Genomic DNA, 15,253 nt, shown 5'->3' with positions numbered 1-15,253 from the left:
ACTTAGCACCAGAGTAAAACCAGACCAGCTCTGAAACACTCTCGAATTACACTTTTTGAATAATAGGCAAATTTCAGATGTTTGAATAAACCATTTCTCTCCCCAAGCCCTCCAACGATTGCACAGCAAGAAAGAGTTATTTTGGGATTGATTGATGGCTGCTAAGTAGAAGAGAATCAAGCAGGAGGAAAGGCAAACACAGTGTACGGAAGATGTTTCATATTGCTAATTCGTTTTCTTGGTTGATGTTCCCCTGGGAGATGATTTTGCCATGCGTTTCTGGTAAGGTCCCCTTATTAGTGTCAGAATTCTGGACTGGAAGGTCACTTTTCTAGGCTGTCACTGTTAGTTGTCCTGTTTGGTTGACTGAAACAATCCAATTATAGGCATGTTTGTATCACGTGTATCCCAAGGGAACTGTAGTTCTCAGCCCCACCCCATGCCCCCACATCTGTGTGTGTGTGTGCACTTTTGTGTGGATGGGGGTACTTGTGCATAGGCGTGCACAAGCATGTGAAGACCAGATGATAATCTTAGATTTTGTCCCTTGGGGTAAGCAGTCTACCCTGGATTTTGTTTTTGTTGGTTGGCTGGTTGGGTTTTTGTTTTGTTTTGTTTTGTTTGTTTGTTTGAAATAGTTTTTCATTGACCAAGTAGGCTAGGTCATACAGCAAGCCCCAGGGATCTCTCTGTCTCTACCCCATCCAGCACTGGGGTTATAAGTCTGCACCAGGATATCTGGTTTATTTTTTAAAATAATTTTCATTGAATTTGTCCTTTACAATTTTATACACGGATGCAGTGCATTCTGATGACAGTCACCCCTACTTACGACCATTCCCACCCGTGAGAGCCCCACTACAGGTCTCTTTCCCACATTCACACCTCTTCACTCTTCCCTGAGGCCACCGTGGGTTTGGAAACTCTCTTGCATTCACAGCAAGCACTTTAAGAATGAAACAGTCCCTCCAGCCCTCTCTCTCTCTCTCTCTCTCTCTCTCTCTCTCTCTCTGTGTGTGTGTGTGTGTGTGTGTGCACGCATACATGCCACAAGTATAGATTCAAGTGGTGCCATGTATTTGAAAATAAAAGTTTAAAGAACCCAGAACTTATGAAAAAAGTTTCCTTGAGTTCATCAAGTAACAAAATACTCAGGAGTTTAGGTGTCCTTCTTTAGCGAATTAATTCGTTATAGGAAATCATAAGGTCCTTCAAAGAGCTTCTGTGTCGGGGCAACGGTTGGGAGCATTTTTTGGTATTACTGTCATAGCTTCTCTCCTTCCTGTTACACAGTTTCCCTTTTCTAGTCTGCATGATAGCCTCACAGTCTGCTTGTTTTCTGGGAACCTTATCTGCAAATGTTTTAGAATGCATGTTGATTAAAATAAGCACCAGCAGCACATTGGCTACAGTGCCACCTGGTGGCCATGATCCACCACTGAGGGCCCAAGGAGTCATTTTGGAAATGAATGGCTCCTGTAGACAAGAGTAACTCGAGAAAACAGAAGTTAAAAACAGCCTATGGTCGAAATGAGAAATAAAAACAATCTATGAATTTTTAATATTGTCAAAGAAAAACAATTGTTTTAAATGAATGCCTAATTTAAAATTACATTTTTCAGTGCTCAGATCTATAGAACAGGGAGAGGCAGGGTTACCCTGGGTTACTTTGGGCAACCAGGAAGTTCCTGCTTCCTCTTCGAGCCTTCTCTTTTCACACCAGGGTATGAGTCTTCTCCACCACACGGCTCTATCACAGGAGGCTGGTTATTTAATGGATTTCAATAACTGGAAAACAGTGTAGCCCTGAAAGAGCAAACCAAGGTGTCCCCCCCCCAACCCGTTTGCATTCCTTCCTTAGTCCATTTTTTGATGTTAACTAACTTGAAGCCTTTTTTAGGCATAGAAATGAATTTGTGGTGTTAGACCCGTATGAAAGTGGGGTTTGAATCAAGGAAGGCTGCACAGTACTCCATAGAGGCACCGAAGGAGAAACGAACAACAACAACAAAAGTATATCTATAGTTTACACTGATGAAGTTCCACTGGGCATCCTCCCGTCTGAGACGCGTACCAGTGAGGTTGTCACATGAATCACTGTGGAATACGCTCAGAGCGGGCCTGGTTGTAAAGATCTGTGGCAGTTTTGGTTTTTTCCTCTCCTTGTCTCAAAGCCAGAAAACCACAGATGACAGGGAAGTTAATTAATAGCCAGACATTTCAGATTCCGCCAAGAACAGGGAACCCCTCAGGCCCACACCTGTCCTCACACTCAGCATAACATACTCCCGTTTTCAAAACCGTTAGAGAAGGATCGTCTACAGTTTGGTACTTTGTACTACCCTAGTTGTTGCAAACATCTGTATTAAGACAGTCTAGTAAATAATAGTGGACTGGTGCCCTCAGTGCACCCCTAAAAGGATAGTTTAAAGTCCTGATAACCCAGTGTCCCAGGGTGTGACCTTATCTGAAAGTAAAGGTCTTTACAGAAATGGTTAATTTTGAATGAGGCCACAAGGGTAGGCCATATTCCAGCATGAGGGTTTGTCCTTTAGAACAGTGAATACAGACAAAGAGGTGTTCACTGAGGAAGAACAACATGGTGTAAGACTGGAGGCCAACTGCCCTAGGTCACAAATGACCCAGACAACCTGGTGAGCTGAAGCTACCACGGCAAAGAAGAAGCCTTCCTTTACTGGTTTCAGAGGAGCTCAGCTCTCTGACACCTTGACTGCAAACTGTCAGCTAGGCAACTCATTGTACTAGATCTGAGCTACCTAATTGTTGCAGCCCTAGAAACCTAACAGAATAACCATTGTCCTGGGACTTACCACCACACTCTAGGATGAGGACAGAGAATGCTCTCACTTAACATTTGGAAAGCCCATGAACATCTTAAGATGCTAATAGGTATGGGTACCACCTGATTGAAATGAGATTTGCCCAAGATCACACAGGTAGTAAAAAGTTGAAATTTACATAAAAATCTATTTCAGTCTAGATTCTGATTTCTCTGTCTCTGTCTGTCTCTGTTTCTCTCTCTCTCTCCCTCTCTCTCTCTCTCTCTCTCTCTCTCTCTCTCTCTCTCTTTGTACATGAGTATATATTTGTATGTTTGTGTGTGTGTGTATGAGAGAGAGAGAGAGAGAGAGAGAGAGAGAGAGAGAGAGAGAGAGAGAGACTGGTTTTTCTTTCAGAATCACTTAAGGTCAGAGTTACCTTCAAATATTCATATATCATCCAAAACCAACCATCTCCATTCAGAGGAAAGCCATTCCTGACCTTCACTGGCAACCTTACCTTTCATTTTCAGGGACATGACAGGGCTCTCAAACAATTTCTCTGACAAGAAAAGGTTGATAATATTCTTTGGACTCTTAGTGATTTGAAATTTATGACCTTTTTGACTTCTTCCCCCACTTCTCTCCCTGTCCTTCTGCCTCTCTCCGACACCCCCCAGATCAATGCCGTTTAATATGTGTAACAGAGTGAAAAATTTACATGGAGTCAATTTTCTGCTTCAGAAGAATTTCTTTTTAGAAAGCCAACCAATGCTTTTGTAATAGGACTAAATAAATCTGCACTGACCAGTGTAGATATCAGAGATACTGAAAGGGGGAGGGGGACTAGAATTTGCAATTCATAATATTGTCTGCAAAAATAATCCTACTAATGAGTGGAGGCTGCTTTTCTGAATACCAAGATAAGTGTCTATTTTATAAATAATCATTTCTATTTCCCAGTTCAAGTCCATTCCCTAATCCAAAAAAGCCAAGAGATAGGTTTAATTTATAACAGTCCTCTAGGTTGATGAAATTAAAAAGGAAATTTCAGGTTGACTAACAGTTACATTAAAATGATCAGCTGATTGGGTGTTTAGGAGATATAAACACTGAAGACGACACTGGGGACTCTCAGTCTATAGTCAGTTGTTAACCCCTAAGACATTTTTTTCATCTAGTAGTTTTCATCCTAATTTTGGATGTCACTTTGCACTCAGTGGGTTTCGGGTGTCTGTGATCCTAACCTGTGTCATGAAGTCAGGGCAGAAGATTCCCAGGCAGGAAGGGTCAGCACTGCCAAGTGCTTGAGAGATAAAGGGATGCACAAATTAGGATGAATTTTGCAATAGGTAAATTTAGATCATTCCTCCTATCAGCTCCCTGACCCTGTTGACCAAGGATCTAGATTTCAACTGAATGTTAAGGACAGAAAGAGCGAAGAACGGCATGTTGTGCTACTATGGGAGGATAAAGGATTTGTTTATTGAAATAAGCTTGACGAGAGGTTATAAAGGCTTTAAATCATTCGTATAGCCATGTAGTGGTGGTGTACCATTTCAATCCCAGCACTTGGGAGGCAGAAGTAGGTAGATCTCCATGAGTCTGAGGCCAGCCTGGTCTGTATAGTGAGTTCCAGAGCAGCCAAAGCTACTCTGGACAGAAAAACCCTGGCTCAAAAACAAATCTTGATTAGAGCTGGATCAGAGAGTTAGTTTGTGAAAACAGCCCTGAGACTGAGCAGGCAGTATCCAGCAGCTTAGACGCCAATGTGGTTTGGGTACAAAATGCTCTCCAAAGGCTCAGACAATAAAGACTTGTTCTCCAGCGCAATGTTAGAGGTGAGGTTTTGGGGAGGTGATTGGATCATGAAAGCCCTGATCTAATAAATGGATAATGGGTTAATGGTGTCATGGGATCAATCCATAACGGTGTCACCCATTAATGGGGGTTGATAACGCTGTGGAAGGCAGGCTTGGATGGGAGGAAATGAGTCAGTAGAGGCTTGTCTTTGAAGTGTATATTCTGTTCACAGCCTCTCCTTGCTGCTTCCTGAACTCCCTGAGATGAGCAGTCTCCTCTCTCTCACACTCCATTGGTCATGGTAATCTACCTCACCTCAGAGCCAAGGCAAGGGAGTCATCTGACCTTGGACTTAAGCCTGTGAAACTGTGTGACAAAATGAGCCATCTTTTTTATATCGTCTGCTCAGATATTTTGTTACAGGAAAGGACACAGACTAACACAATCCACAAATGTGACCGTGCTTCCCAGCGCTGTACAGCAGCTTCCTTGCAACTTAGAGGAGAAAGGGTTTATTTTGGCTCACAGCTGCAGAGAGGACAGAATCCACCGTGGTGAGGAAGACACACATGTGGAGCCAGCCTGGCAGTCAGGAATCCCCAGGCAGGAAGCAGGAAGAGGAAACAGGAAGTGGGGCTGGTCCATAAAACCTTAGTGCCTGCGCAGTGATGTACTTCCTCTGGCAAGGCTCCGCCTCCTGAAGGTTTCTTAACCTTCCTGAACTGTGCTATTAGCTGGGGGCATCAAATGTTCAAAGATATGATCTTGTAAGAGACATTTCATGTTTCAACTTCTATAGGTAGAGATTTTCAAGAACTGGTTTGTAGTCCACAGGTTGGGAAATGGCATCAACTGAGTCTTGAACAGTATATTGTGGTAGAGGAAAGTCGTTGTTGTTTCATTTCCATTTTAGTGTTACGCATTTTGAAAAGGTTAGGTTTGTGTTGACTTCAGTTACTTAAGTAAATGTGTACTAAGACCATCTCTATTTGAAATTCTTTAATTAAGGGTAGATCTCTATTTTGTCTGTTGAATATTCAGTCTCATCGTCCAGGGTAGCAGGATGAAGACTATGGCAAAGAGGAGTGGACAACAGAAGAATGAGCTGGGTATTTTTTCTGCACCTTTTCTTACTTTAAAAACAGACCAGGGTAGCTCATCTGGGTAACTGAACTGTGGCTTAGGAGTGGAAAGGAATGGGCATGGGCGTTCATCAGACCAGTTCATCTTTTAATGTGAGGAAATCACTTGATATTCTTTTCATAGTTAAGGAGTCATAGAAGAAGACTTAGAGGTTCTTTCCTGCTGTGGGTGTCCTCTGTGTGGGAAGATATGTCTCTGTACTGTGTATATATGTGTATGGGTATGGGAAAGGCACCTGCTTGGGTGTGCTCTGGTGGGTTACTTCTGGCTTGTGGTTCTCCAATGTCTAAATAGACAGGACAACTTCTAAACACAAGCCAAGGTGTTTGCTCATGGGAAACAAGAGATTTTATTATTATTTTTATTTCTTATGAATAATAAAGAACACAATACCAAAAGTTATTCCCATCATTCCTTATTTACCTTGTCTTTATAATTCTTGTATGCAACCTTTACTTTTGAAAATTAAAATTCTGGCCTCTGGGGAGTAAAGTAACTGAAAGTAATTTTTAAAAAGCCTTTGGATATTAACCACATTTCCAATTCAAACCTTAAAAATTCCTGGAATAATTTCCTTCAGCTTCTTCTTCCATTTATTTGAATTGTGTTCATTTTTGTAAGGAACACTTGAATTTATTTAACAAGTATGCTCCTGGAGTAGAAGTCAAACTATATTTAAAAGGCCGTTAGGATTTGCTGTTTAAATGGTTTCTTTTACATTTATCTTCTGATGAACTTATGTGGCCCTAACTTATCACTGAATACTTGGAATTTATTCTACTAGGTTTCTCCAAAGTGAGGCACACCAACTAATCATTGTATGTTTTCTTTTTATTGCTCTCATAAAATCTGGATCTATCAATTTCAATCTTTAAAACCTAAAATCTCATGCAAATAGCAATGTTACTATTAACAGGCATGAAAAGTATTTCTTTCTCTACAATATATTTTATATCCTCAATAATATATTTTACCTATAAATTCAGTGCATAATTAAATGGCCTCATTAAGTTTAACATGAAGGATCGAGTATCTATTTCGCCAACTGTATATCTACAAGTTGTGCCTAAGGATACTGATATATTTCTGGATGGCATGTATTCTCTGAACAAATATTTATGTAATGCCTACTATGCGCTAGACACTGAGAAATCCAAGGCACCTCCTTTCTGAACATATAGTTTATTAGGAGAAATGGACAGATATACACACATAAAAGTTGCATGATGTAAGACTAAACCAAATGAGACAAGGCTATAAAGTAACAGCTCCCAAATGATAGTATGTGTGGTAATTTTAAGCAGTTGACATAGACAACACTTCAATGCTTCTATTATGTATGCTTTAACCTCAATTTAGAAGGAATAGTACTAACTTTCCAATGTTGCAATGACCTAAAATTTCCTATAAATTTAAATGTACTTAAGTCAAAAATATAAGAATTCATTTCAAGAAATCATTAAAGATTTTAAAAAGGAACAGAAGTAAGTGGATATGGAAAAATTGGGAAGGATGTGTCAATCATGAGCTATCAGAGATCTAGAATGAAGCAGCATTGATGTGGTCCAGTTGTTAGAATAAGGGGAGGTTCTGGTAGCATAGAAAGTCAGGGTAGGCTCTGTGGAGAATGAAGAGGAAGAGAAAACTGTCCTCAGAACATTTCTTACCAGGTATAAGGGAGGAGTTTAGAGAGCTACGTGTGTAGGGAGAGCAAGACGGTTCAGGGAGTCAGTGTTTTACTGAGAGGTCTGGGATCTTTCTGCTGTGTGGCAGGAAGTCCTTGCTGTCCTTGGGCCAGCATTCCTGAATGATGTGCAAGGAAGGTTCTGAAAAGTCCTCAGGGTCACATGTGCGCCTCTGAGCGTGAGAGTTACTCCTGAGGCTTGACTGTCTGGTGGTGGGAGTGGGGGTGGGGCTGTCTCTTTATCACTGACTGTGATCTGGAACAACTTATGCCCTAAAAAGGCCAAGCAGCAAGAACACAACACTGAGTAAGGGGATCTTTAGGTGTGAGTATGTGGGACACGTCTGCTGCAAGACATCAAGATATAGTTGGCTAAGCAAATCAATAATTTTCTGTCAACAGTTTGCTTAGGGCTTGGCTTCTTTAAATTCCTAGGTTGAACATATAAAACAATTATAATAATCTGTTATTATTAGATTCGTGGCAATGTGTGTTGGCTTGGTTTTGTGTGTGTGCATGTACACACATGCACACACATGTTTCTACAAGCATACCTGTGTGTTCCGGTGCACTTATGTATGTGGATGTGGAGGCCAGACTTCAGCTGTGGTGTCTTCTGCAGTCAATCTCCGGGTTACTTTATGAGACAGTCTCTCACTGAACCTAGAGCTCTCCATTTTGGCTAGTCTGACTGACCAGCCAGTCCAGAGGGTCTACCTGTCTTCACTCTACCCACTGGCATTGGGATTATTGACATGCTAGGCTTTTAATGGCTTTTATGTGGGCCCTGGAGAGCTGACATCAGAACCTCATGTTTGTTCAGTAAACACTTTACCCACCCGGCCATCTTCCTAGGCTCCCTGGAGCTGTTGGTTTTAGACAATTGTGACTGGGACAAGTCTCAAGTTCTCTTTTACGTAAAATGTCTTAATTTTCTCATGTGGTTTACTATAAGAGAGCCTAGGTATTTTCAAGAATCTTGGAGTACTCCTAAGTTTATTCTGAGGTATGTTTAAATTCAATTTGGGCTTTTAAAAACTGAATATGAAACATCTTGGAAATATAACAAAATTTAATTTGGAGAAAATATTCATACATAAAAAAATCAATTTTCTTACTCATCTTGAATTTCCTTATTCAGCATAAGTTTCAAAATACCATTGTTAGCCAGGCAGTAGGGGCATACACCTTTAATTCCAGCACTTGGAAGGCAGAGGCAGGTGGATTTCTCTGAGTTTGATAACAGCTTTGTCTACAGAGCTAGTTCCAGGACAGCCAAAGGTATAGGAAGAAATCGTGTCTCAAAGAACCACCCCTCCCTGCCACCTCCACTCTCACTGCCAGATGCTACGGTTAGCTTCTTAGTGACTCAGTGGTATCAGCTGAGGAACTGTTTTCAAATTGTCTTCTGCCCTCTAGGCCCCGTGAGAACAATGACTGGGCCCCATCGCTCCTTCAATTAGAAGGACTGATTTAATTTATCGCTTGCATCTGTCCTCTGCTGATTCTTTTACCTTTAAAATAAAGATGAAAAGGGTAATATAAACTCCAAGACACAGGATACTTCCTTAGGTGACCCAGAATTTGAAACAGTAATGACAGTGTTTGCTTTTCACACCTGCTGTGGTGCTGATAACCCCTTGGTGACAGATATATTGATAAGTTCATCATTGTCTATACTGGGCTTAAAGCTTAAACGCACAGAAAAATAAAAGAGCACAGCCATTCCTCAGTTTCTCTGTTGAAAGCATAATAGAATCATTTTGTGAGCATAAACATTGACCAGCATTCTCTGTACCTAAAATTTTGAAGGTGTTAAAATCTAGAGCAATAAAATGCATATCTAATCTTCTCACTAATAGTTAAACTCTATTCCTTTTCACCTAAAATCCAACTCTCTGCATGATTTGACTTTTGAATAGTTATTTAATTCACAGGTCAAATTTAATACAGTCTCCTAACGTCATGTTCACCTCAAATCTTGTCTGTTTCACAGAGAACTCCACTGTTCCCCAAGTTGTTAGAAATGTAATCATTTTCTCACTGATCAAATTAGTCACATCTAGTATTTGGTTCAGGCACAAAATATACAGTCAGCAGTCCACACCCACAGCTCGGCTTGATAAGTAGAGAACTCCTACCATCTCACCAGCAACTGCTGCTACAATCCCAAAGACCACAGAATATTCACATCTTAAAATCTCATATTCAATGGTGCTGGCACATTACCCATTTCTCTGCTTCTGTTCAACTCCATAACTACAGCATGGTCATGATGCAACCCATTGCCGCGTCTGGATTCCTGGCATAGTCTTCTATGCATCCCTAACAATTCAGTGAACGCCCTGTAACTCTTCTCCATAGGGTTACCAAAAAGGGCTTTAGCAAGTGAAAATCAGACCAGGTCCCCATCCTCTTGTTGCATCTAAATTCTTGGTCCTGGTTTCCAAGGCTCTCCGGGGTGGGGCTGTCTGGCTTTGTGAGTCTTTTCCTATTCTTTCAGTCACGTGGAGAATGATCTTCCTGAAACATGCCAAGCTCATCTCTTCCCCTTGGATACTCCCAGCCCTTTGACAAGCTTCTTTTTAAGGTTAACGGAGGGAGAAATGGGTTTTACCATGGCGTCTTTACACCTATGGCTTATATCTCATTCCCTCCAAGACAAGCCTCTGCTTGCCACTCAGCACCACTTCTATGAGGAAACCACCCCTGAGCTAGTCCCAGTCTGTCAAGTCACTCTTTCCCCATAGCAGAAAATTATTTCATTTGTTGTTGGTGTGTTTTCCTTCCCCACCTCCTGGCATGGCATAAGGCACCGGAGGACAGCAGCACCCCCTAACAGGAGCCTTTCATTCTTCACACCCAGCACAGGACTCGGAATGAATAAGGAGTCGGTACACCACAATCAGTCACGAAACACGCTCACGAATCAGATTTAAAGTAGAGAGGGATGGACGCAGCTGATGAGGGTTTGTTTGTCTCGTGATGACGTCACGACGTGATAACGTCTTGATGCCGCACGTCTAGCCTCCATCAAGGTACTTTACCAAACCCTGCTGGTCCTTGCAAGTAAGTGAGGTTGAAAAGCATGCTACAGTACTTTACATAGTGTGGAATGCTTTCTAAACTCACTGGAGAAAGAAAAACTCCTCAGAGAGTGGGAAGTCAGCAGTATATGGGTCATCAATAACGTGTTTTGAAATGATTCTTTGTTTTCTTTTTTCAGAAAAGCTGGTTTCAGGATCACAACTTGGTTTGAGGTATAATTCTCTTCCAGACAAAATGGTTTGAAAATCACATTGTGCACATAATAGAATTTCCATTCTCCGTGAGCAAGGCTACCTACCCATGGTTTGCTGCGTTTGTTTTGCTGTTGTTTATAGGGTTAAACAATTACTTCTACTGAATTGATACTGTTTGGTTCCATGAAAAGAAACACGGTTGAATTCAAAAGTCCTAATACTTGGAGATCAGATACCATTGAAAAAGGATTAAGTGTGCCATTGTTCTTACTCCTCAATCCCCTTTTTCTTGAAAGAAACAGTGTGTTCTATATACAGTATTGGGTTTTCAATTAAGGTGGAAATATTCATAGATTTGTGTCATCACGTACTAGGAAAAATAGGTCAAGTTTGAGACATATTATCAAATACTTGGAATTCTAAGATAGATCTATGCATGAGTAGGAGGCCAGAAAATGTAACAGCACCTCAGGCCCTTTAGGGACTCATCGAATCAGAATCCACAGATCAACAAAATTCAAGTGAGTTCCAGACACAGTAGCGGAGTATCATCTTAGTATAAGAACAGGAACAATAATGGGTCAGAGGTTGACTGGGATAGCAACTCCATCTCTCACTTGATGCCCTGTCTTTCTGCTGGAGGTAGGCTCAACAAGTTCCCTCTCCCCACTGTAGGACATTTCATCTAGGGTACCCCTCTTTGAGTCCTGAGAGTCTCTCACTTCCCAGGTCTCTGATACATTCTGGATGGTCCTCTCAACCCCCTTCCTCCCAAGGTCACCTGTTTCCATTCTTTCTGCTGGCCCTCAGGGCTTTAGCCCTTTTCCCCCACCCAATACCAGATCATGTTCCCCTCCCCCCCAACCCCATCCCCTTTCTCTCCCCTGTCTCTCCCTCACCTGTTGTGTGGTTGCTTTCTTCGTCCTCCCAAGGGGAACTGAGGAGTCCTTACTTGGGTCCTTCAACTTGTTGACCCTTTTGAGTTCTGTGGACTGTATCTTGGGTATTTTGTACTTTTTGTTGCTAATATCCACTTATTAGTGAAAACATACCATGCATGTCCTTTTGGGTCTGATTTACCTCACTCAGGATGATATTTTCTAGTTCCATCCATTTGCCTGCAAAACTCAGGATGTCCTTGTTCTTAATAGCTGAGTAGTACTCCATTGTGTAAGTAAACCACATTTTCTGTATCCATTCTTCTGTCATGGGACATCTGGGTTGATTCTAGCTGCTGGCTATCACAAATAAGGCCGATATGAACATGGTGGAGCACATGCTCTTGTGGCACGGTGGGGCATCTTTTGGGTATATTCCCAAGAGTGGTTGGTCTTTGGGTAGGTCTATTTCCAATTTTCTAAGGAGCCTCCAAATTGATTTTCAGAGTGGTTGTACCAGTTCGAAATCCCACCAGCAGTGGAGAGGTGTTCCTCCCTCTCCACATCTTTGCAACATGTGTTGTCACCTGAGGTTTGGATTTTAGCCATTCTGACTGGTGTGAGGTGGAAGGAATCTCAGGGTCATTTTGATTTGCATTTCTCTGATCACTAAGGACTTTGAGTATTTCTTTAGGTGCTTCTCAGCCATTCAAGATTCCTCTATTGAGAATTCTCAGTTTAGTTTTATACCCCATTTTTTGATTGGGTTGTTTGTTTTTTTTTTGCAGTTAGCTTCTTGAGTTCTTTATATATTTTGGATATTAGCCCTCTATCGGATGTGGGGTTAGTGAAGATTTTTTCCTAATCTGTAGGTTGCCTATTTGTCTTATTGACTATGTCCTTTGCCTTACAGAAGTTTTCCAGTTTCATGAGGTCCATTTATCAATTCTTGATCTTAGAGTGTGGGCCATTAGAGTTCTATTTAGGAAATTTTCTCTATGCCAATGAGTTCAAGGCCTTTTCCCACTTTCTCTTCTATTAGATTGAGTATATCTGGTTTTATGTTGGGGTCCTTGATCCACTTGGACTTGAACATGGTGACAAATATGGGTCTATTTTCATTTTTCTACATACAGCTAATTAGACCAGCACCATTTATTGAAGATGTTTTCTTTAGTCCATTGTATATTTTTGGCTTCTTTGTCAAAGATCAAGTGTGCATAAGTGTGTGGTTTTATTTCTGGGTCTTCACTTCTATTCCATTGATCAACCTGCCTGTCTCTGTACCAATCTCATGTATCACTGTTGCTCTGTAGTAGAGCTTGAGGTCAGGGATGGTGATTTCCCCCAGCCATTATTTTATTGTTAAGAATTGTTATGCAGTTCCTTCACTTGTTTATGTTTTCCTGTATTTCTTTAAGGGATTTTTATTTGTTTCCTCTTTAAGGGCTTCTACCTGTTTACCTTTGTTTTCCTGTATTTCTTTCAGTGAGTTATTTCCTTAAAGGACGTTATTATCTTTTTTGAGATAGGATTTTAGGTCAGCTTCCTGATTTTCAGGTGTTTTGGTGTATTCAGGGCTTGCTGTGGTGGGATAATTGGGTTCTGATAATGACCACATATATTCTGTTGCTTATGGGCTTGTGCTTGCCTCTCACCATCTGGTTATCTCTAGTGTTTGCTGGTCTGAGTGACTCTGTCTGGAGTCAACCTCTTTTGTCCCTGGGTTGCAACAGGTCTCCTGGTAGGCCTGCGGCCCTGGCTATAGCAGACCTCCTGTGGGGCCTTCCACCTGGAGGGTCTTCACAGGGTCAGAGAAGCTGCTGATTTGTTGCCCTGGCTGCAGTAGATCTCCTGGGAGGCCTTCAGACTGTTGTCCTGTGTGAAGCTGTTCTCTGGGAGAAGGGGAAGGTCAAGGAACTGTGGTTTCTGTTTCCTTGAGTGCAGCCACACTCCAGAGAGGCTTTTCAGTCTTTTGGGTCAGTTGCCCTTCATGCCACAGAGTCCCTGAGAGGTCTTCAGACTGTGGTGTCTGTTGTCCAGATGCCCTGTGTAGCAGTCTCCATGCTGTCCTCTTTTATCATTGAAGATGGAGGCTGATGCACAAAGATGTTGTTCAAATCTGGACTAACTCTGAGTTGAATCTCCCAGCCTTGCTGCTGCTTTATTTAATACCAGTCTATGACTGTAATGCTTCCCAAGTCTTGTATATTGCGTGACTTTTGAAATAAAGCGAATCTGAAAGGAACCATCTCATGGGATGTTTTAAGGAGAACACTTGCTGACTGTAAGAATGATGCAGATGGGTAACTGTTGAGTGACTGTAGAATTTAATTGTAAGTAGCTTTCCTTTTACCTATTGGCTGATACAGTAGCTATAAAATGAACCTGGAGACATTTTGTATGCCTAAGAACACATGGGAATCTGTAGGACCCAAGATTTCAGAGAGAATGTGAGAGAGCATTATAGATTCAAGATAATTTACTGTCACCAGTAATGCCTTTAGCAAATGAAGAGCGTGAAAGCCTGCGATGAAGTCCCCATTTAGAAAGCTTCCATGCAGGCACATTTACAGGTTGACGTCCAATTACATGGGTGCACTTGCCCATTTTGTACTTCAAATGTCCCTGGCATTATTAGATTTTACAGCCAGTTCTCTGAAAAATAACTTGAGGGTTGACTTGTGTGTCAGTGTTCTCTACAGAAGGTTTCTGAAAACCTGAGCTCTTGTCCTTCCTGTCTGGAACTTCCATGGGAACTGGAGGGATTTGTACTCACTTCCTGTTCCAAAAGTGCTCCACTAATAATCATTTCCTTCAAGGTGATGAGAGCACACTCTTGACAATGAGAAGTTGGGATAGGAGATAACAAGTGGGGACTGGAATCACATAATCATGTAAACATAATGAAGAAATGTTTGAAATATGTTCAACATTACTGAAAATAACCAACTTCTAATTTTCCTAGTATCAGTCCTTTAATTTTCTCAGCTTGGAGAGAAAAAATATTCAAAAGAATATCTTACTTATGGTACATAAACCTTGTTTCCACCTCTTTCTAGTTCTTCCATAGAGTCCCCAAGCTCCACCCACTGTTTGGCTGTGGGTGTCTGCATCTGTCTGAGTCAGTTGGTGGGTGAAGCCTCTCAGAAGACAGCCATGCTAGACTCCTATCTGCAAGCCTAACAGAGTATCATTAGTAGTGACAGGAATTGATGCTTGTCCATGGGATGGGTCTCAAGTTGGGCTGGCTATTGGTAAGGGATAGGAACTCTGTAAGAAGACCAAAAGACTCAACTAACCTGGACCCTTGGGGCTCTCAGAGTCTGAACCATCAACCAAAGAACACACACAGGCTGGAGCTAGGCCTCCCCGCACATATGTAGCAGATGTGCAGCTTGTCTTCATGTCATTTGAACAACTGGAGCAGGGTCTATCCCAAAATCTGTTGTCTGTACATGGAATATGTTCTTCTAGCTGGGCTGCCTTGTATGGCCTCAGTGGGAGAGGAAGTACCTAGCCTCACAGGGACTTGAAGTGCCAGGGTGAGGGGATACACAGAGGGGCCCCCACTCACTCAGAGGAGAAGAAGAGAGGTTATGGAGGGAAGTATCGTGGGGAGGGGTGTAAATGGGAGTGGGGTAGTGAGTAGGATGTGAATAAGTAAAAATAAATAAACAAATAAACAAATAAATGAAAAATAAAGTGACAAATGGAACTGCC

General features: G+C 41.7%; 1 protein-coding gene across 3 annotated transcripts in view; it reads left to right on the top strand.

Annotated features, from left to right (window-relative positions):
• Window positions 1-15,253, top strand: part of Pde11a (phosphodiesterase 11A) — a 383,576-nt gene that overhangs the window by 112,054 nt on the left and 256,269 nt on the right. Inside the window, exons 1-2 of one of the 3 annotated variants that reach the window (NM_001127481.3) lie at window positions 5,254-5,350; window positions 5,625-5,692. The exons of the other annotated variants lie outside the window; for them this stretch is intronic. Of the exons in view, the coding sequence (NP_001120953.1) occupies window positions 5,684-5,692 (9 nt within the window). The 5' untranslated portion in view covers window positions 5,254-5,350; window positions 5,625-5,683. Of the gene's footprint in view, window positions 1-5,253; window positions 5,351-5,624; window positions 5,693-15,253 lie in introns of those variants that run through there. 3 annotated transcript variants of the gene reach the window in all.

The sequence above is a fragment of the Rattus norvegicus genome, chromosome 3 (genome assembly GCF_036323735.1).
Source record: "Rattus norvegicus strain BN/NHsdMcwi chromosome 3, GRCr8, whole genome shotgun sequence".
Lineage (NCBI taxonomy): Eukaryota > Metazoa > Chordata > Mammalia > Rodentia > Muridae > Rattus > Rattus norvegicus.
Note: the sequence above shows the minus strand (reverse complement) of the source record. Positions and strands in the feature narration are given on the sequence as shown.